Here is a 21,842-nt window from a genome sequence, read left to right on the forward strand (position 1 = left end):
TTAAAAATTATGTTTCTGACCTTTTAGCTATCAAATAAAATGCCGTTCAAGGCTGTTTTTCAAAAAAGAAAAAAGAAAAAAGAAGAAGAATGTATGTAGTTACAAAGTAACTCATAGTTTGGCGAAGTTAGCTCTTAATTTCTCAAATTGTACCATCTAGATGGAGGATATTCGAACTTAATCCTTTTAGTTTGTTTAGACCGATATTGCCAATTTGATTTAATAAAATTGGATGTTTTTATTCAAAATATAAAAAAATAGTTACATACAAATTAATGAGGAGAATTTGAAAGTCAGACAAAAAAAAAAAGTATTGACTTTCAAATTTTCCATTTGAAAGTCAGACAAAAAAAAAATCTTGACTTTTAAATTTTCCCTATTAATTGGTATGTATCTACATACATGAATACCAACAGAATAAATAAATAAATAAATGCACTACATACATGATATATCATATTCACTTACGGTGGCCACAGCCTTAAGGTTTTTTTTTTTTTTTTTCCTGAATGCTTATACGCATAAGATAATATTACTGTCAAAAGTCAAACATATTACAGTTGCCATTCACAATATAGATGGAGTGTCACCAAGTAATGGTTGGCTGCTTGGATTAGCACCATATTTGCTTTGCGTAAAAATGTGAAATTATGTCAGAGAAGATAATAGTACTCCCATGAAAAATTCATATACGACTTTTAGCACCAATTCTATTCTCGTTTTGCTTCGTTTCCTTTGATTTTTATTTTCTTACCCAAATTTTCAATGGTGGTGTAACATCAATGCCATTTCCGAATTGTTACAGCTTTTATAATAGGTTCACTTGTTAGGAGTAGGGGCTTTCTTGTACGCTTCTCTCCCCCCTATCCCTTCCCTTAATGAGGGAAATGGAGGAAGAGTAGAGTAGAGTAAATTTAGCACAAAATTAGCTTATTTTTAGTCAACTTTACTCTACTCTCTTCTACTCTCCTTCCCCCTCCTTCCCCTCTCTATCCAAACAAGCTATTAAAGCGAAGTGAAACATTTGGAACAAGTTTTAGGTCTAATTAGAGGGTAGAAATTTCTCCCGTAACCTTGATCGCATCTTGTCTCATGTACTTCTCTTTGCCTTTCCGCTTATGCCTTGCTTGGACTTGATCCCACCAAATTGAGGCATGACCCATGCTCAGGAATTTCACCTTCGTACACCTCGAATAGTTCTTTCCAATCAAAGAACTTCTCCACGCTACTTAACCAACCAAGAAAGTTCTCGGAGAGTAATTATTGGGTACTCCGGGAGTACCGTAAATGCGTACTTTCTCCTCTTACGTAAGTGTGGATCCTACTAATTAAATTTATGGTGAGACTCACAATTCATGTGAGAGAGAGGAGTACGCATTTATAGTAGTCCCGAGTATTAAATAATTTTCCCTACAGAATTGTCCTTTTTTTTATTCATAAAAGCTAAGGGCTGTTTGGATTTGTTGTTTCCATAACTCATAACTTTGTTTCCATAACTTATAACTCAAAAATGGGGGGACCCATAGCTAAGAAGGCTGTTTGGATTTTGTTTTCAGTTTTTGTTTCCATCACTCATAACTCTGATTTTTGAGTAATGAGTTATGGAAACTAAAAACACATTTTAGGTGTTTTCAATTTCCATAAGTCTGTTTTCAATAGCATTTTCATAATTAAACACACATACAGAGGGACTCACTGTCAGATTGCTTTTATGGTCTCAAGCGCTGCTTTCTTCTCCACTGTTCTTTCTTTTTTCTCTCCTTTCTCTGGTCTTCATTGCCTTCAATTCTTTTTTCTTTCTTTTGATGGTCTCAAACACTTTTTTTTTCTTAATCACAACCCATTTGGTCAAAGCTCAGTTCTTTCTTTCTTTTTCTTTTTTTTTTTCTTTTTTTTTGTTCTTCATCACAGAACTCATTTGGTCTTCGCCGCCGATGGTGCCATTGCTGGGTTTGTGCAAGTTCAATTGTCATTGTGGGTATTGGGGGTTGAAGGAAAAAAAAATAGAAAAAAATGCCTGGTGCCACCGCTGGTGACGGTGGAGACCGTCGCAAGGGAAGAGAAAGGTGAGAAAATGTGAGAAAAGTTTGTTGGGCTCCATCTGCTCTGTTCTTCACGCATCTGGGCCCAGGTTTTTTTATTTTATTTTTTATATTTGCCAAAGCTGGTATGGTATTCTATGAGAGGCAGAGTGAGAGCTGAAGATTGGATCAAGGCAGAGTGAGGCAGGTAGGCTAACAGAAATCATGTATGGGTCTTTGACCAAGTGCTCAAGTATGGGACCCACAAAAATGTGAAAATATTTGAGTGATGTGAATTAAAAACAAAAACCAAACAAGTGGGTATTAGAAAATTAGGGTATTTTAAGTGACGAGTGATGAATGAGGAGTGATAAGTGACAAAAATTATGCGAGCAGTGATGAGTGACCAAAAAAAAAAATCCAAACAGGCCCTAAACCTGTTCCCCGAGCACTTAACGTCACGTAGAGAAAGCTCCGAAGTCTTCAACATTCACTTTATTGAGGCACATGAAATTTCATGTGATACACGTTGAGGCACATGGAATTTCATATAAAAATTGAAATGCAAAAGTTCAGATTTCTGTGACCAAGCCAACCCACTAAGACCCTGACCCACATTATTCCATTTTCCTGATCATATACATGTGCAAACACATTACTTTCCTAAAAATCTAAAGCTACTTTCCCTTTCTCATCATTAAGCAACTTAATACAATATAAAAATTAAAAAAAATTAAAGAGATACGCAATGCTCAGCACCAAAGTTGATTCACTTCAAACTTGTTTCCCCAGCCAATCATGCCCAACCCTATGCAACAACACTCACCTAAAACGGTTTACAAAGGCAATGCAGTTGGTAAGAGGTAACTTTTAAAGGTCAGAAAAACCCGGAGGCTTATTGAAGCTAAGGAAAAGTTAAAAGACATTGATAATCAGGTGTGAAATTTACAACTACACATCATTTACAAGAACACCAAGCTTTATTCACCATCAAAGTTTCTAGTTGAGGTTGCTAATGGACTTTTGTAGGCTTTAAAGATAAGCCGGATCTATATAGATCAAGTTCAGGGGAACAATTGTTTAAGGGCCTACTTTTCTCAAAGCTTAAACAGCACAACCAGATGCAGCTTGAAGTCAAGTACTTTCTTGGCCTCACCTTCTAAAGAAAAAGGCACCCACTGGGACAATCACCATGGCAGATATAAATGATTAATTCATTATGAGAACAAAACAATATCTACAAAATCGTTTATATTAATAAGTTACACACAATTCATAGGGCTTGAACCTACAATGAGCCTTAATAAGAACAAGATGGAGGTTGAGGTTATCCATATACATAGTGTGCATTTGTGTGCGTACAAACTCAGGTCATTTGCTCTGTCAAATACTGAAAGCTTTTACTGGTTCTACTCCATGGAATTTTTTAATTTTTTAATAGTAACGGGGAAGACTCAGCAAGACCACACATGGAACTGATATCAGTGAGACTATTTCTGCCCATTATGTGAAGGACCATAATACGTTAGAATTTCAGATGCCAAAACAACACCATGAGAGATACTTGTCAAATTAGTTAAATCAAAATTACTCGTCCCTTCATTTTTTCTATGTGCCCCCAATACTAGCTATGAAAGATACCTGTGATCAATGACCCATGAAAGATACTTGTGATCAAATTGCTTGAACCAAAATGACTGTCTTCTTTGTCCCTAAGTTTTCTTATGTACCCCCAAAAGGCCAAAACTATGATTTACTCATATGTGACGACAAGAAAAGCATATAAAACATCTGTTGCTTCCCATGATTGCTTGAAACGGTGCCAATTTATAGCAGGCAACAACTCCAACATAAGAGCTCAAAAAGTAGTTACCTACCAGTCCAATCAAACTTGCAGCTGCTATTTCAACATGTTGGTGGCCCAACAGCATTGGGAGCATGAATATCAATTAGTGAAACAAAACTTTTCATCCTTGGTCATTGGTGGCCTCAGAGATCAACATAAAGAAGATTCATAAATATGGATGTCCACCAAGGCAGGCAAAAAATCTTGGATCCATTCCACTGTAACATTGCCTTCTCTTTGCAAAGTTTGGCCTGCACAAAGTGAACTGTACTGATAGATGCCAGAGATTATAAACCTTTAAATACATAAACTAGCATAACACTTTCTGCTGTAAGACATGCATCTAAACTCTCTATATACATGAAACCATGTTGCAGTTTAGTATTTTTGTAATATTACTTCAAGATGATTTGACCACAAATTTACCCTAATAATAACTCCCTAAACACAAAGTAACTCAGGTTCAATGTATTCAACCTTGTTACAAGGACTTCTTCAAAACCATATAGGAGCAAGCGGCAAGCCCTATGAGAAGTCTGGGAGTTTAAAAACTGCTGCAGTTGTATGTCAAACAGGGAACACATGAGAACCTGATGTGTGTAACTGCTAGGTTGTGACAGAATTATGACCAAATTTGTTGGCTTTCCAACTAGCACAAAACAGCAAAAGAGAGATGTACTTCCATCCAATAAAAACACTGTTGAAAATGTCAAGAGAATAAGCACATCACGCAATGACATGACCTTAAAGAAACAGGAACTTCTTTATATTCGTAACTGTCTAAATGCATGCAAACAGATAAACATGTTTTATGTGGATTCAATACATGCCTCCATAGTTTTAGGCATTATGCATCTCTAAATATTTGTCATACCTTCTTTATCAGAAACAGTTCTCATGTCCAGCAGTATCAATAAATGCTTCAGTCACTTTTTACATTTGGGGAGCCAATGGATTGGCAGGTGCCTTGGCCAGATTACCCTTTGCATTTCCAGCAGCTTGTCCAGAAGAAATTTTGGTTGCTGTCTCAGATGCTACCATTGATTTCTTTATCTGCCAAAAATAGAAGCAATGATGAAGACTCCTTCGAAAGATGCAAGAAATTTCAGAAAGAAGACTCCTTTGAAAACTGATACAAATATTGATCTAACAACTCAAGATTCAATTTAGCTTAGCGTAATAACATCAATGAGAGTCCACTAACATTCGTAGATATCTTTAAAAGTATACACACACACACAGAAAAATTCATACATTTGAGGGAGGCCTATAAAAGTTAATACAAAAGAGGCAATAAACTTACTGCTACAAGACGTTCCTTGTGAATATCATTTGTAAGCTGCAAAACCATCAAAGAGCAATACGTTAAAGAAATTTTATTTTCTTATATATAATTTTTTTCAGGCATGAAAAGCATCATCACCACAAACAGTAGATAGATTGCCCTACTGCCATCTAGATAAGAGGTAAAAGGTCAATGATAATTCTTACCGGTTTTCTGTAGCTCTTAATCTCATCACCACCAAAACCAGGAAGTGTAATATTCCAGTTTCTTTCTGAATCAAGTCAACAAGTAAAAGAAGATTAAGCATTGAAAGTACATAAACCGAAGTTAACACTACACAGAGGAATTCCCCAACATAACTAACCAAGATGTAAAAGTATGTCTTTTGCTTCCAATGTTGTTGATTTCCGATGCTTGGCCAACGAGCAACCAAATGTTGTAATCTAATCAAAGGATAATACATAAGAGCAAGTGTAAGTACAACTATAGATTTAAAAAGAATCACCTAGAGAATCACAACAAGAGTCTCATGGGATGTTCTCAGTCACAGCTGGAGAATAAAATGCTTAGAAATAAAATTCAAGAATACACCACTGATGTAAAATTCAAGTCTTATGCCAATCACTTGAGGCTAGGTTTATAAACTCCCTTTCTGAGCTATCATGAACTTACACGCTGATGTAAGAGTTAAGCCTAAGGAAGCAGACCCATTAGTCCATTTTGTCGACTCGTTTGCTATCACAATAATAGTAAATCTATGTTATGATTTGTTTATTTTATTATGCATTTAGCATTTTAAAAGGTCATGTGACAAGTGACTTTTTATGAAATTGGATGGTTAGGACTTAATTGTTACATCAAAGATGGAAGGCTAGAATCATAGAGTTACTAAACGCTAGTACAAATAGCTTTTCTAAGTCATTGCAATGCTCTTCTATTTATTATATGAAATTTCAGATCTAAAAATTGTTTGAGCCTAGATATTGATATTTTATTGTTCCAACTTTGATCATATTTTTTCTATTTGTTATAAGCTTATAATCTTGTTTTGTTGCAAATTTTATTCTTAAACATTTCTACGCTTCAAATTAATTTAAAGGTGGCATCTTTGGCTGGTACATATCACACCTACACTAGGTCTTAAGCTGTCCTTGCCACATCACACACTAAGAAGGAAAAAGTGAAAATCTAAACCCAACTGAATAATTAGGCAAGATTCATCTAGTCACAAAGCACTAAAAACTGCAAGGTACACTGAACATGAGGAGGAGGAAACACGAAAGAACTGGCTCAGCTACTTACAGAATCAACAAAATCCTCTGCAATATCAACAAGAATGTCTTCAACTTCAGGATCCAACTTCTCTGATGAATCAATCTGTACAAGCAGAAGTCAAAAAGATTTAAAATAAGTAATAAAAAAAAATCATGGACCTCTACACAAGTTCTACCCCCACCCAAAAAAAGATGGGTACAGCTAAGTGACTTGGGTTTTAAGAGAGGCAAGAATTAGGCTGTGTTATATATCCAACTACTGCAATAGAATTATAGTTTATGAATATATTAGGGTCCGTTTGGAAACAGCTTATTTAGCTAAAACTGAAAACTTTTTGCTAAAAGTGTAAAAAAAAAAAAAAGGTTAAAAGTTATCTGAATAGTACAATGTGTCACGTAGGACAAGGGGAAACAAGGTTTAATAGGGCTTTAGGAATGAAACAAATGTGTATATCAAGATTTGGGTTACTATGAACAGTACTGTGAATAGTAACCGTGAACAATAAATAAAAAATAAATTCCTAAGAATCACAGTTCCTTGGCATCAAACCTAGGAGTAGTCTGCATCACACAAACAGTAACACGCTTATAGCTGTAAAATCTGAAAATATTATTAATCTCTACCTCAATAGAAAACACAACTCTTTAAATAGAAGACTAAACCTAATCGTGGTTGTTCTAGGATTTCTTAAAACCCTAATAAGACTTGGACTTGTACTCCTTAGGCTTTTCTACTAAGCCCAACTAAATAAGCAAACTTAAATAAAATCCAAAAGAAGATCTAATGGGCTGTTGGCATAGACCATTCCAGAGTATTATGATATTACAAAATTGCCCTTGATACTTAAAATCAAATAAAATATAGTAAATCTGTCTTCTCATTGCCTCCTGCATCATTCTCCCTTAGTTGGAGAAAACTCGACCTCGAATTTTGATATGTTGAAGTAAAAATAATCTTGGTTTCATGAAGTGCATCCTTGACATTGAATAAATACTTTGAATTCAAATTTCCTTTTGTTTCTTTGTTCGTGGCAGCAATGATGATAATGATACTCCCACCAATTCAATTGACCCATTAAACTTTTCAGGAATGACAAAATCAATATCTTGAAAAGTTGGTGTAGGGAATAGAACTTTGCTTTGATATGCAACATCAACTTCGAAATAAGTCACTTTGTCCTTCATGTCCTTCGCTTCGGCCTCATATTTATTACACAGTACTTGATCAATTTCAACATCATCAACAATTTCCATCTCTTTAAAGCCTTGTTGCATTACTTCAAGCTTCCCTTGATCACTTGCCATGTGCCTATGGGCGGTTGGCCTATTCTCCTAATATTGTTTACGACACCAGACCACCACACTTTTGCCAAGCCTACAAGCTTCATCTTAGCAAACCTTACTCACCTATCGTCCGCCATATCATACCAATCAAAATACTCTTCAATAGAAGCAATCCAATCTGAGAATACCGTGGGATCAACCCTTCCTTCAAAATCTTAAACTTCCATCCTCACCTCCTTTGTGATATCACCAGCTGTATCATAAGGTCCATATCGCCTTCTTTCTAATATTTCTCTAGCCCACTCAAGATTGAATCTTGTGGTACTCCTTGGTTACAATACCCCTTCAATTTAGACCCTTGATTGGTGTTGACACACTCTTTTGCTGTTTGTTCCTCTTCATTCTTATCTTTCTCACCCTTATTGGCTCCAGATGTTTCCCCTATTGTAACAGCAACTTCTTGATCATTAGGTTTAGAAATTTGACTCTCTAAATCATTCAATCAAAGGTTAAATTCATCGAGTTGAGCCAATCTTTGAAAAATAAAATCATCGCGCTTACCATCACTCAATTTCTCCCTAAAAGATCTCCCTGATTGTGTAGACATGATGCAAAATCCCTGCTCTGATACCAAACTGACGTAGGACAAGGGGAAACAAGGTTTAATAGGGCTTTAGGAATGAAACAAAGGTGAAAATTAAGATTTGGGTTGCTGTGAACAGTGCTATAAATAGTAACTGTGTACAGTAAATAAAAAATTCCTAAGAATCACTCCTAGGGTGTGTTTGGTAGAGTGGATTTTAGGGAGGATAACAAAAAAATGAGAAGGGAAAACTTTTTGGAGAGTGTTTGGTTAGAAGGGGGAGGGGAAAATGAGTATGTTTTCTCCCCGGGCCCACCAAAAAATTTTCTCACCAAAATGGAGAGAAAACTTGGTGGAGGAAAACTTTTTTTTTTCACTTGCTCTCTTCTTCTTCTTCTTCACTTTTTTTTTTCAATTCCAATTATAACAAGTGAACTTTTTGTTCTCATTTTTTTTCTTTTGTTTTCCACTGGAAGTAGCAGGTTGCCTCTTCTTTCTTTCTTCTTCTTTTTTTTTTTTTTTGGTTTAGACATGATTTTTTTTTTTTCTGGACATGATTTTTTTTTTTTTCTAGACATGATTTTTTTTTATAATAAATTTGGGTGATTGTATTTTTCTTGGTTGTTTGTCATTTTTTTTTTAATTGGGCATCATTTTTAACAAGGGTATATAAGTAAATTTATATAAACTCATTCTTTTCATCCCTCAACTTTTTAACTCCTAACCAAACAAAAAGAAAAAGAAGAAAAATTAAAATCTTTCCTATCCTCCCACTTTTCCAGCCCCCCAAACCAAACGGACCCTTAGGGTTCCTTGGCATCACAACTAGTAGTAGTCAGCATCACACAAACCATAACACACTTATAGCTCTAAAATCTAAAAATATTATTAATCTCTATCTCAATAGAAAATACAACTCTTTAAATAGAAGACTAAACCTAATCCTAGTTGAACTAGGATTTCTTAAGACCATAATAAGACTTGGACTTGCACTCCTTAGGCTTTCACTACTAAGCCCAACTAAATAACCAAACTTACGCTCCGTTTGTTTCAATGAAAACCTTGTGTAAAGATAGTTTTCCTTATTTTTCAGTGTTTGGTAGCATAAAAAAAGATAAGTCAAAGGAAAATTATCTTTAATCAACATAAAAAGTATGGCTTATTTTTAGAGATTGTTTTCCAATTTTTTTGGAAAACAACTCTATGTCACAGCAAACTAAATAAGGGAAGTTAGGAGTTTGTTTTTTAACTCATTTAAAGTTGCTACCAAACATTAGAAAATGAGATAGTTTTATTAAAAATGCTTCTTGAAAAATGACTCATTTTCTAGAAAATATCATTGTTGAAACAAACAAAGCGTTAAATAAAACCAAAAGACGATCTAATGGACTGTTGGCATAGCCCGTTCCAGAGTATTATGCCATTACAAAATTTCCCTTGATACTTAAAATCAAATAAAATATAATAAATTTGTCTTCTCATTGCCTACTGCATCAATGTGATTCATGAATAGTACCAATAAGTGTAGTGGGACTCAAAAATAGTACCAAAAAGAAGCTAAAAACTCAAATAAGCTGAAACAAATAAGCACATCTCAAACGCAACCTTTTTTTTGATAAGTACATCTCAAACGCAACCTAGAAACTCACTCATACACTCCAAACCAATATAAGACTTAAACTAAGCAGACAGGACAGTTTTTTTACATTCATACTCATAAGATGTCAAAGTTGAACTAGACATGTTAAGGTTAATGTTTCATCAAAAACTTGCAACAACAAATGTTTGTCCATATGGTTCTATTAGCAAAAACAAAGTTAGCTGGGTTCCGTCATTGCAATAAAATGATCAGACTTGAGAGCAAAAAATAAATAAAATTCATGGTAAATAATCCAAGATTTTTCAGTAAACCAATAGCAAAGAAGACCAATATGGCTCACCTGGCTGACTAGCTCATGAATGCTTCTTTTGCCAAGAATCCTGTTACAAGATTCATCAATATCAGTGATAGCTGTTCTATTCTGGGCCACAGCCTGGACTGTGTTAGGCTGCACCATTGCAAGAGAGGAAGGCTTCAAATTTCCTGAGCCCAGGACCCTTGTTATTTGTGGTTGATGGGTTACAGCTTGCGGGACCCTTGATGGTGGAAATTGTTGCCCATAATGCTCCTGCAACTGACTTGATGGTGTAGGTTGTTGCTGTTGCTGTTGCAAAGATGGCATATGTTGTTGCTGTGAACCTGTTGGCACTGGATGATGCTGTTGTTGAGGAAGATGTGCTCGTTGCTGCATTTGTGAATTCACCTGATGCCTATTTGAAGGAGATGGTAAAGGAGGCTTCCCTTGTGGTCCAGATGACAGCCATGGCTGATTAACAGTTTGCATATTTTGTGAGGTATTTGGTGATGGAGAACCAGGAGATCCCACTGCTTGGAGTCTCATAAGGCTATGCCCTTGAAGATTCTGCAGAAAGTAAAAGAAATAAACAAACATATAGAACAGGCACAAGACCTTCTTTTCATGAAACTTTTTCATATAAGTAAACAATCAATTAATTTAGTTATAGAAGGCATATGCAAGCAACACAGGCAATATTTACCACCATTTTATTAGTAAATACCACATCATCTCAACAATAGAAGCATCACAAATTCTACAACATAGTCAGATTATTATCCTTGTACAATCTTCATGATTCCTGCATATCTGATTTGTACTGCTATTGGTGCTTATATACTACTCTAATCTAGCACCAACTCTAGGATTGGTTACAACAATCATAAAATCCCTTTTAACAAAGTGATAACTAACTTAACAAATTGAGCTTAACTAATTACATTCTGTTACAACAGATCAGAGGAACAGATAGAAGACTCCCAGCAATTGTCATTGCACTAAGGATGAATGACGCCTAGGAAGTATGGACACTTCATTTTGGGTGCCATACCCGTGTCGAGCACACGCCTGGGACACCGATGCACGCATGTCCCAGCTATTTCCTTTTTTAAAAAGAAAAACGTAAAAATTCCCGGACACAGCTCATGCCAAAATTTTAAAATAAATAAATAAACATAATAATAATAATAATAATAAAATTAGGGGCCTGAAATGCAGCGTTTTGAATTTAGAACAAAACTTAATTCCTAACCCTAGTCTCCCGCTCTCTCACTCTCTCTGTCGACGCCAATGGCGAGGCCAGCAAGCTCTTTCTCACTCTCTTTCTCAGTCGATCTCTCTCTCTCTCTCTCTCTCCCCTTTGGTGCGTGCTATGCCTAGTTATCTTAAAAACTTATCTACTTATCTTTTATTTAGGGATCTTATTATTGGTTTGTATTCTAATTTCTAAACATCCTTTCATAGTCAAGAATTCACTTTATTATCCATTATTGCTCTTAAATTGATGTATGTTTAACATTTTATGAAAAAATTAATACTTAATCATATTTAAAAATATTAAATAACTAATTAATATACATATCCCGCTGTGTCGTGTCATAATTATCAAAAATTACGTGTCACCGTGTTGTACCCGTACCCGCGTCTGTGTTTTCTATACAAAACGACATGTTGTCAGTCTTATCATCCTTGTAACTTGAAATTCCCTGCATGTGGTAGGTGCGGCAGGTCGTCTAACAAACTCTGACACAAACACTGAAACCATTTTGAAATTAGCTAAAGATCTCAGGAAATATCAGCAACTTAGGCTAAATTAATGATTTACAGAATACCTAATCATTACTTACTTAGCTCACAATACCTTTCTTATTCTTAGCTTCATCCTTGGATCTTCTTAAATTCTAAAGATTTTATTGACCAATTCAGAAATATAGAGTTATTCCTACAGTGAGCTTTCTAATTTCTGTTGGGAACACAATGGATGCCTTTTTGAAGTGAATACTGAAAAAGTTATGAATACCCCGGATGACTCAAGTTTTAACACATGCTTCCAACTTCTGCTATAACAAGCCATCTTCACTGCACTCCAATTTTGGAATTCTTATTGGTAAAGCAAAATATCTAACTCCAACACTGTCACAGAATCAACTCTAACAATTTCAAATAAGGATAAGGAATATTTGTTGAAAAGGATTGTGGCCTTTACATGTCATCATACATCCATGAATTCACAAGCACTCCAAAAACTTCAAAACCCACAACCTCAATAGTCAATATTATAGTTCAAAAGAATATAGTTTGAGTTCAATAAAAAGAGGTGTAAACCAAAAACAACTAAAACAAGTATTAAAAAAGGGATTTGCAGAACGATCTATAAGTAAAATTGATATGGTTTGAGTTTGATTCCTCAAGGACCTCAACTCAATTAGTCGCACCTCTAGAGTCTGCTTCTATCCCCATGCTATGAGTGAAAGAGAAAATATAAATACTACCATTAAAGCAACCTATGCGATACTTACAATATCCATGTGAATTATATCCCCTATCTCTATATATATGAAGGAATTATTCCATTATTGTCCCCTAATCATTATTATATCACTAATAATAGTGGAATCACTGACACAGAGTCATTAGCGGAAGGGTTCAATCTACCACTTCATCTCTTTGTGGATTATCCTCGTGTAATACAACCATGAAAGGGCAAATCAACAATCTTAAGTAACACTGGTCAAATAATTTCTTTTATTCTACAAAATGCAAAGGCTTTTAGTAATGAACACCATATTTAGAACAAGGCCTTAATAGCAGCAACCATTCTTAAAACCTTTGCTCAGTACCGACACACATGCACTCGTGCAGATACAAACATTGTTGACAACTATCATAAACCATTTAGTGAAAAACAATAACTGACTTGGGAAGTAGGGGGCTGGTTATTTGGGGACGATTGCGGTCTAAGAGATGACTGAACTGGTCTCTGTGGGTGGTGGGCCGAAATCCCAGCTGGCCGCAGTTGCGAGCTTGAACCAAGTGATCCCAACATCCCAATTCCCGGCATTCCTTGCATAGTTGGTCTCGCCTAATAACCATTTCACAACAATTCAAACATGGGTTTTAGTACAACTCTCCCAACAATGTGAAAAGAAAAGAAAAAGGCCATTGAAATTGAATGAAGACAAACTGTTTGAGGAAATGCCAACCTGAGAAGCATTGGAACTAGAGACGGATTCGGGCACGTTGACAGCGGAGCGGGCCAGGCCGGTGAAGTGGTGACCGAAGGAGGAAGAGAAGGGCGCGGGTTGAGGAGAAGCGGCGGAGTTCGGGTGGTGCGCAGGAACACCGATAGCAATGCCGCCTCTCTGGGGGGGGATGGAGGGAGACCCAGATGGAGAAGACGAAGAAGGGAGCGACGAGAAGTGCGAAAAGTGTGGCGGCGGCTGCTGTTGTGGCGGCGGTGGTTGTGGTGGTCTGGCAAACGAAGAGAGAGGCCTAGGTTGTGGTTGTGGTTGTGGTTGTGGTTGTGGTTGTGAAGGGTTTGGGATAGAGGGCTTAGCGTTTTGGGTGGGATTGAGAGTGGGGTTAGGATTAGGGTTAGGGTTGGGGTTAGGGTTAGGGTTAGGGTTGGGGGAGGGTGGGATTGGTGAAGGGGTTGGAGTTGAAAAGGGTGGCTGTGGTGGTGGTGGTGGTTGTTGTGGAGTTGTTAGTGGTGGAGACTCAGATGGTTGAGAAGATGTGGTGGCGGTTGTTGTGGTGGTGGTTGTGGCGGCGGAGGAGTCAGTGGCGGTGGCAGTGGTGGGAGTGGGAGCGGGGGTTTGTTGTTGTTGTTGTGGTGGTGGTGGTGGTGGTTGTTCCATTGAGATTGGCTATTGAAAGGAGGGAAATCGAGGGGATGTGCTGCTTTTAAGATTTGTAGATGGGTTTTCAACTTCCAGTGTATATAAAGGACTCCCTTTTCTATATAAAGGCGACCGAACGAGTTGTTATGTCATTATATTTTCGACGTAATAAACTGTAATAGTAAAATTTTTTTTTTTTTTTTTAATTACACTTTCTTTTTACCAACCATGTTTTGACTTTGTTTTCAAGAAAGTCCTCTTGTCCATCTCCGTTAGCAAGCTAAGTGTTAGAGCATCTCCAATGACATAGCTAAAGGTAAAATATTCTCTATAATAGAGAATGAGATCAAAAAATTGTCTCTAATAAATTTTCTAAACTCTGAATTTTTTTTGGCTCATAAACAGTGACTCATCAAATCTGATAGGCTACTATACATTCTTCAAATGTTTTTTTCTATTATAATAATTAGGTATTGAATAAAAAAATGTTGGAAGATGTGTAGTTGTTAAAAAAAGAATAAAAAATTAATGAAAAAATAATATTTAAATGAGATAAATAATGAGATAGAGAATCTGTTAGAAAGTGTATTTGAAAAAGTAGGTAGTCAAAAGATAAAAATCACTGTTCATTCTCTAAAGAGTACAAAAATTTAGAAAATTTGCTGGAGATGCTCTCAGTGCAGTGTGATTTAACTGAATTGTGTTTTTTAAACATAATGTCTCAAAAATTTGAAATTTTTTAATATTTAAAATTGTGTTTTCAAATAAAGACTACTTGACCCTTTATATATTTTTATTTTCTTTTCTTTTTTTTTCAGAATCTAACACACCCAATAAGTGGGCAATGGCTTGCCCATCCACGTAGATTGATAAGATTTATAGTAATGTTTGCTGGGTTAATTAGCAAGAATTAGGAAAAAAAATAGTGGTGATGCTAGTATTTGCAACAAGGTTTTATGAATGAATTAATAATTTTAACTTTTAAGATTATGTTTAGAAAAGGAAAGGGACTCCAAAATAGAGTTTTAGTTTTCTCCATCTTTTAGCAGCCCAATGGTAAACAAGAGAAAAGAGTTTTTTTTAGGAGGGGAAAAGAGAACTGGAATAGGAGAATAACACTGGCGTGGACTATTTGGATGACAATGCAATATCAATACATCAAATAGATCTGCTTAGGCATGAGATTAGGTGCACTAATATTCTATTGAATACAAAGTTTGGCTTACAAAAATAGCTCTGCTTACTACAGACAGAAAACTATTGCATCCTTTCAACGAGTCTGCCCATAAAAATCGAAGTCATCTTCGTTGAATTGGTTGGATGTATGCTTGGTGCTCTAACAGTCTTTCCAGATTACACCTTTTGCAAAGTTTTATGGTTGGTTATTACCAAAGTATATATATTACCAAAAAAGAAAGTTTTATGGTTGTGTTGTTGAAGCCAAAGTCTCATTTCTAGATCCTGATCCTTCACTTTCATCAGTAAGCACTTGATATTGTGCATTGGAGTTTCCATCTTCGAGAGATGGTGCAGGATCAGAATTCTTCTCACTGTTACAACATAAAACAAAAAACATGAAGTGAAAAAATTGGTTATAATATTTTAAAGTGGCAACTTATCAAGGTCTAACAGACTGATATGTTTAAGGAATCTATCACTAGTCACATTCCATGAATCCATCAGAAAATCACAGTTTGATTACACAAATATTGTACCTCAAAGCAGTTATTCAGATTAGGCAAATTTTATAATGGCCGGCAAAATTTCTCTAGCAAAGAGTTTAGCTATAGCTCATCTCACAGACTAATCTCACTATTTTTTATGAAGCTTTGATCCTTTGTAATAGAAGGGCTTTATTGGTGAAAGCATGTCTCTATATAATATTACTCTACTCAATATGGAAACATAAAGGTCCTGCTATTTTGTGAGTTAAATTCAATGGATCATACTCTACTATAATAATGTGCTCAAGGGTTATGGCTAAGGCCAAGCTGAATATCCTCACTAGGCATGCATCAAATTGCTTCATATCCATATCCTCACTGTAAAACAAGTTTCTCAGCTGATTAGTCATTAAAAGTTTAACAGACCTGGCTGCTGAATTTTTATTTATAAAATTCACGTGCACAATGAAAATTATTGCGCTTGATTTTTGGGTTTAACTAACAATCAATTGCTTTTGGGAGTTCTTTCTTTTACATGGAAAATCAGGTTTACTTTTCTATCAATTTTGAGATGATAACTGTTCTTTGAGTTCTTTATTTAAAGAGACCAATGACAAGAACTTACACATGATGCTGCATGGATATTCACAACCAGAGAGTTTGATTAATAACAAATATTTAAGGCAAAGGTTTAGAACATACGTTGTTGAATAAAGGATGAGTCCCACAACTACAATAGCAAAAGCGAGATAGTATAACCAATCGACCTGCGACGGGGGGATCAATATTAGGCCAGGTTTCATGCGATTGACACAAATTGTAAATAAATGAGATGCATTTGCTTGAAATAGCTGCAGAACTTCATACACATGCATCAGACTCAAAAAGCTTGGGGTCAGGCCATCTAAGTAACAGCTTAGTAATATTAGGCATAATTTTGAAATGAATACCTGCTGTTTGTAGAAAAAGATCTTAATGACCACTGCCCACATGTCAGATGTAAGGATAGAGAGATTGAACATTGTAGCTCCACTTAACTGTATGCAAAAGACTCAAAATCAAGAGATTCAAGACACTGACCATTGGTATTTCTCATGGAACTGCTTCACTAAATAAAGACATTCTAAGCAATTGATTTTTTAGTTTCATAGCCATTTCATCTAGTCTATTATATCAGAGAAAAAAGAATTAGATATACACTCTTAATCTTTGTATTATCAAAACCTCGACAGGGAATTTGGTGATCACTGAACTTAATTAACTATATATTTTGTTCTCACCTATCAGTTGACAATTTGTAAGGAGTTTTGCTTTGTGCAAAGACTTGCTCTGTAACAAGCTAACTCAAAAGTAACTGAATTTTCATCTAATGAAAGTAATTTCTCCAAATTTTGATTGGAAGGAAAATTACCTTAAGAACGAAAGGAACGAGGGAGTAGAACATAAAGGTAGCTAAAGTATAGCCAAAAAAGGATAATATCTGAAAACATAAACACAAGTTCAATGTTAAAAGTGTAACCAATGAACATATTTGCAAGTTAGACTGGAAAAGCATGCAGTAATGCGACAGATAAATTCCTACATCATATGTCCAAATTATTTTGCCTTAAACTTTATGCCTTATGGGAAAAAATCTCATAGCTGTACTTCAAAGATAAAACATGATTTAAACTTTTTCCCCTACCTGATCTAGTGATATTACAAGTGATGTCCAAAAGTCGTGAAATCATCTTCTAAAAATCCAATCAATGAAATTCATCACCCTAATTTTAATGGTCTGGCAACAGTTTCAGGTCATGCAGATTGCTGCAGAACATTAACTAGCAGATAGTAGAAACTATGGTCAAAATTTTCCACTGCAATTTTAATTTGTATAATCAACATCAAGAATTTAAATTTATCAGTTAGAGCTTAGACGTCAGTCTTATTCTCACAATTTTATGACCCCTTATAGCCCCAAAAGAAAAAAGGAAAAAAAAATACAGAATAGTTGAAATTGAAACTATAGAAGTTGAAAGCCATGATATTGATACCTAAAGCAGGGCTACAGATACCTAATACAGGCCAAGCTGCTAGAATGAAATGTAAAGAATGTGAGAAAAAAAAAAATTCAGGTATGTTTGAAAGAGAAGATGAATAAAATGTAAAAGATTATCCAGAATTAAATACTTACAATATCCATAGACCACTCGACTGATTCCAAACTCTTAAGCTCCAGTACAGATCTGAGTAAAGGTTATGGAATGAGAACAATATAATTCTTCTTTTTATTGAATAGGAGCATAGATTACTTATCCAAGCTATTTTCCTCAAAGGCGAAAATCACAAAAAATATTCTAAAATAAAAACTTGAAAAAGAAGTGCAATCCATATCTCTTGTATAAATGGCCCACTGAAGGATACATTTCAACCACACTCACTAGAAATCCATAAACACCGATCATACAAATTACTTCAACACGATCTTTTTTCTTAACACAAAATTCCTGCAATTTAGGAACTTAATCAGAAACGGCGCAACTTATAAGTAGTAAGTATGCGACCGAAAAAGATAAAAAAAGGCGGAAGAGGGCTTCTGTGGTGTCTGATGTTCCACAAATCATACTTCTAGAGTTCAATTGTCAAGGTAACTTTAATCTTCAGGCTTTTAATTACAAATTGCTACTCCAAATTTCTTGTTTAGTAACTACTAATGGCATACTTCAGTTGCCATTTGGTCAACAAGTTAATTTGAGACAATTCACCAACCTCACCAACATTGCTGAATGCATAGAAAATTGTCCCTGCAATGACAAGAATATCCCCTAGCAGAGGTTTTGAGCCACCTGAAAGATCAATGTATGATAAGACATCAATAATACATATAGAATCTGGGATAGAGTTAGAACTATTTAAAGGGGATGGTAGTTCCCTTTCAATGTTCACCCAAAACATCAAATCAACCATTGAAGTCCACTAAGGCACTAACCACTACCACTAGTATACTTCAACATGATTCTAAAGAACAAGAAAACCATTACTTCAAGTACCCAGAAAATGGAAAAATTAGTTAGGAGAGAAAATGTCACCTCCACCACCAACCCCAGCATCAGAGAGTAGCACTAAGCCAAGGCCGAGCACACAGAGGGCTACACCAAATAACTGCCATAAGGAGTATCGAGTGCCTAGGAAGAACCATGTCAGAACTATGACCCATGCTACTGTCCAGCAGTCCAATAACGTCACACTAGTAATTGATGAGAACTGGTACGCTTTGTTAACTGCCATAAAGCATCTAAAATGTTAATTAATGATTCACAGATATCCATAATATTCCATATACGATCTAACCCCATACAGTAAATTTTCAAGAAGTCTATATAGCAATAAAAATTATACACTATAGATTTATTTAACATGTTACTTTGTTCTGGTTTTGGAAATGCATTGTGACAAAATTCTCCATTTCTTTTAAGGGTCCAGTTAATGTATGCCCTTAGGGCATACGTTAACAAATCCGTTTTTGGAAAAATTTTATCATGAATTGAAAAAGTTATCAAAAAATTTTCAATTCCTAATAAAACTTTTTCCAAAAATAGTATATTATTATGTGCCCTTAGGGCACACATTAGTAAAATCCTTCTTTGAAAATGAATTCTAAGATAAATGATTAAATTCCAAATTCTTACAAATGTTACATGGTCAGCTCATCTTTTCTGACCTTTTTTTGGTTAATAATTGAATGTGTGAAGGATTGAACCTGGACATGTCCTAACAAGGGTGGTTGGGCCATTGGTCAGAACCGCCATTGGTTTTTGGCATTTTATTTCTTACCTTGTTTTCCTACATCTTCCTTACTTCAAAACCGTAGCAGCACAATATTCAAAAATGAAATCATCAATAATTAGCCTTTTACATCAACCATACATGACTAATAATGTCAGAGCTAGCACATGTGAGTGAGTTAAGATAGCATTACTCACCAAGATAATTCCCTTGAACATCCACAAAACCTAGAATGAGATACCAATACCAAGAAACCTGCAACCCCATGCCGCGTATTACACATTATCAGAACCCAACATAGAATATTAATGTAACAATACAAAAAATTTTACACTACCAAACCTCAAGGTCCTCAAACTATTTTGATTGATTTATAATAAAATTGGTGTTAGGTTTGAGTTTATGTAAAATTGATGTTGCTCTAATTATAACTTGTACCTTCAGCAACTAGTGAAAAATGTTGTAAAAAAATTGGGTCCATAGCATTTCACATATTGTAATGTAACCAATTGCACTCACAGTTTCAGTCCCATCACACAGTTAATGCAAAATACAAACAAACACAGTTGCTTTGAACTTACCTTTAGTCTCTGACGCCTATACAGCAAAAGATTCCCATAAACCAAAGCCAAAACAAAGTAACCAAACAAAGTTTGAGTAAGAGGCGTATCTACACCTACACAAGTACACAACCAAACAAACAAAATCAAGACCAAAAGTGGCCAAAAAGAGAAGCGGAGAAAAGGAATGAAGAAATCAGAGATGGGGTTTCGAAAAAGTTTACCAAGATCAGCTATGAGAGACGAAGTGAAGCTCATGAGTGCCATTACAAAAGACACAACCTGGCCCAGAAACAGTAGGTACGCAGTTCGCCAAGTTGCATGGCTCCTCCACCAGTCCCTCAAAGCAAACCTGTCCATACTCAAAGCTCAAACTCAAACTCAAACTCAAACTTACAGAAGTCCGTACTACAAAAGATCTCTCTCTGTGTGCGTCTAGTCTCTCTAGCTCTATATAAGACTTTTACTATATAGTTGTGCATAGAGATAAAATAAAGCCATGTACATGACGATCACATTTTTTATATTGAAGGAATATTAAGAGGACCAGTTATATGTTGAATTTTGTGAATAAAATAAAACTTAGCGTGTATGTATGTGATAATAAAGTAACCAATTCCAGAGTACTGCTGCAGCTACCGTTCTTGGGTTCCTACTTAAGTCCTGAACGAAGGGCGCGGGATCCGAGATAGCATTGGTCTTTGCCTCTTTGCTGTTGTCATGTTGAGTACCACAAACGGCATTACCGCAACCCACGTGTTCTTGTTTGTTCGAAGATCATGACACATTTATAACTAATCCAACGTCGATGGTTAGTTCTTGCGGATTTTTTAAAAATAAAAATAAAAAGTAATTTGAATTTTAATTTGAATTTTTTTTGCTGAGAGTGGGTATCCAAAATAAATGTTAGTTGAAATAATATAGACTTATGAATAATATTAAAAAGTACAATGAGACTTATAAATAGTATAAAAAATAAGCTGAATAGTAAAATAAGTTAGCAAAAAATAAGCTAACCAAGCAAACACTATGAGAGTCCGTTTGGAATTTGTTTATTTTGCTGAAATTGAAAACTTTTTGTTGAAAGTATTGTAGATAAAGGTAAAAGTACTGTAAATAAAGGTAAAAGTTAGCTGAAATAGTACAATGAAACCCATGAATAGTACAAAAAAGTGCAGTGAAACTCATAAATAATAGTAAAAATAAGCTAAATAGTAAAATAAACTGCCACATGTAATCTATCCAAACACAACCAGAATGTAGCATTTTTCAATATGCTTAATTAACTTTGTGTGAATAAAATAATAAAAAAGTTTAAAGGGTGTTGAGCTTTATGGAATCTAATTGTGTTTGATCTAGATTTTGACCCAATTTAAATAAAAGTGCGACTTTTTTTTTTTTCCTTTTTTTAAGGCTTAGTCCATGGAGCAAAGGCTTGGGCTAATAGGTCTAAGTTTCAACTCCTTTTAGTCCATTGGTGAATCTTGTATGCAAGAATATAATAGAAAAATGTTGTTTGGAGATTAGATTTTGGTATTTTATTTTGAGAGAGAAAACTATACTACTGTATTTTGTATTTTTTCCTATGAATAGTGAAATTTTTGCAATTCCATAGATGTAGGCAAATTGCCAAACCACGTAAATATTGTCTTGTGTGATTTTTTTCTTTGATGCATATATTTTTTTCTCTATTTTTATATCTCACAGATTTGAGAATTTCATATACATTCCCTTCAAATGGAAATTATTAGATTACATTATACTATTAATGTAAGATTTACATTGTAGACTAAATGTATATAATATGTAGACTATAATTAATGTAA

General features: G+C 35.1%; 2 protein-coding genes across 6 annotated transcripts; both read right to left on the reverse strand.

The window, feature by feature from the left end:
• Positions 1 to 2,603: 2,603 nt before the first annotated feature.
• Positions 2,604 to 14,108, reverse strand: LOC142610842 (transcription initiation factor TFIID subunit 12). 5 transcript variants are annotated; one of them, XM_075782792.1, is made up of 10 exons: positions 13,392 to 14,108; positions 13,106 to 13,270; positions 10,234 to 10,755; positions 6,455 to 6,529; positions 5,517 to 5,595; positions 5,359 to 5,423; positions 5,171 to 5,206; positions 4,742 to 4,920; positions 3,899 to 4,118; positions 2,604 to 2,847 (listed from the first exon to the last, which is right to left on the reverse strand). In XM_075782792.1, exons 1-8 carry the CDS (start codon positions 14,043 to 14,045, stop codon positions 4,801 to 4,803), a joined length of 1,716 nt encoding a protein of 571 aa, XP_075638907.1. In that variant the 5' UTR covers positions 14,046 to 14,108; the 3' UTR covers positions 2,604 to 2,847; positions 3,899 to 4,118; positions 4,742 to 4,800. The 5 variants fall into 5 exon arrangements, with proteins under 5 accessions (XP_075638907.1, XP_075638906.1, XP_075638904.1 ...); XM_075782791.1 differs by lacking the exon at positions 2,604 to 2,847 and adding an exon at positions 2,927 to 3,199; XM_075782789.1 differs by lacking the exon at positions 2,604 to 2,847 and having other exon boundaries at positions 3,215 to 4,118.
• A 1,050-nt stretch (positions 14,109 to 15,158) lies between these two features.
• On the reverse strand, positions 15,159 to 20,580 carry LOC142609608 (uncharacterized). The gene is made up of 11 exons (XM_075781236.1): positions 20,241 to 20,580; positions 20,038 to 20,132; positions 19,654 to 19,711; positions 18,760 to 18,951; positions 18,440 to 18,516; positions 18,095 to 18,177; positions 17,865 to 17,916; positions 17,103 to 17,171; positions 16,642 to 16,728; positions 16,394 to 16,458; positions 15,159 to 15,577 (listed from the first exon to the last, which is right to left on the reverse strand). Exons 1-11 carry the CDS (start codon positions 20,374 to 20,376, stop codon positions 15,448 to 15,450), a joined length of 1,044 nt encoding a protein of 347 aa, XP_075637351.1. The 5' UTR covers positions 20,377 to 20,580; the 3' UTR covers positions 15,159 to 15,447.
• Between the last annotated feature and the right edge of the window lie 1,262 nt (positions 20,581 to 21,842).

This window comes from Castanea sativa, chromosome 9 (genome assembly GCF_040712315.1).
Source record: "Castanea sativa cultivar Marrone di Chiusa Pesio chromosome 9, ASM4071231v1".
In the NCBI taxonomy this organism is placed as follows: Eukaryota; Viridiplantae; Streptophyta; class Magnoliopsida; order Fagales; family Fagaceae; genus Castanea; species Castanea sativa.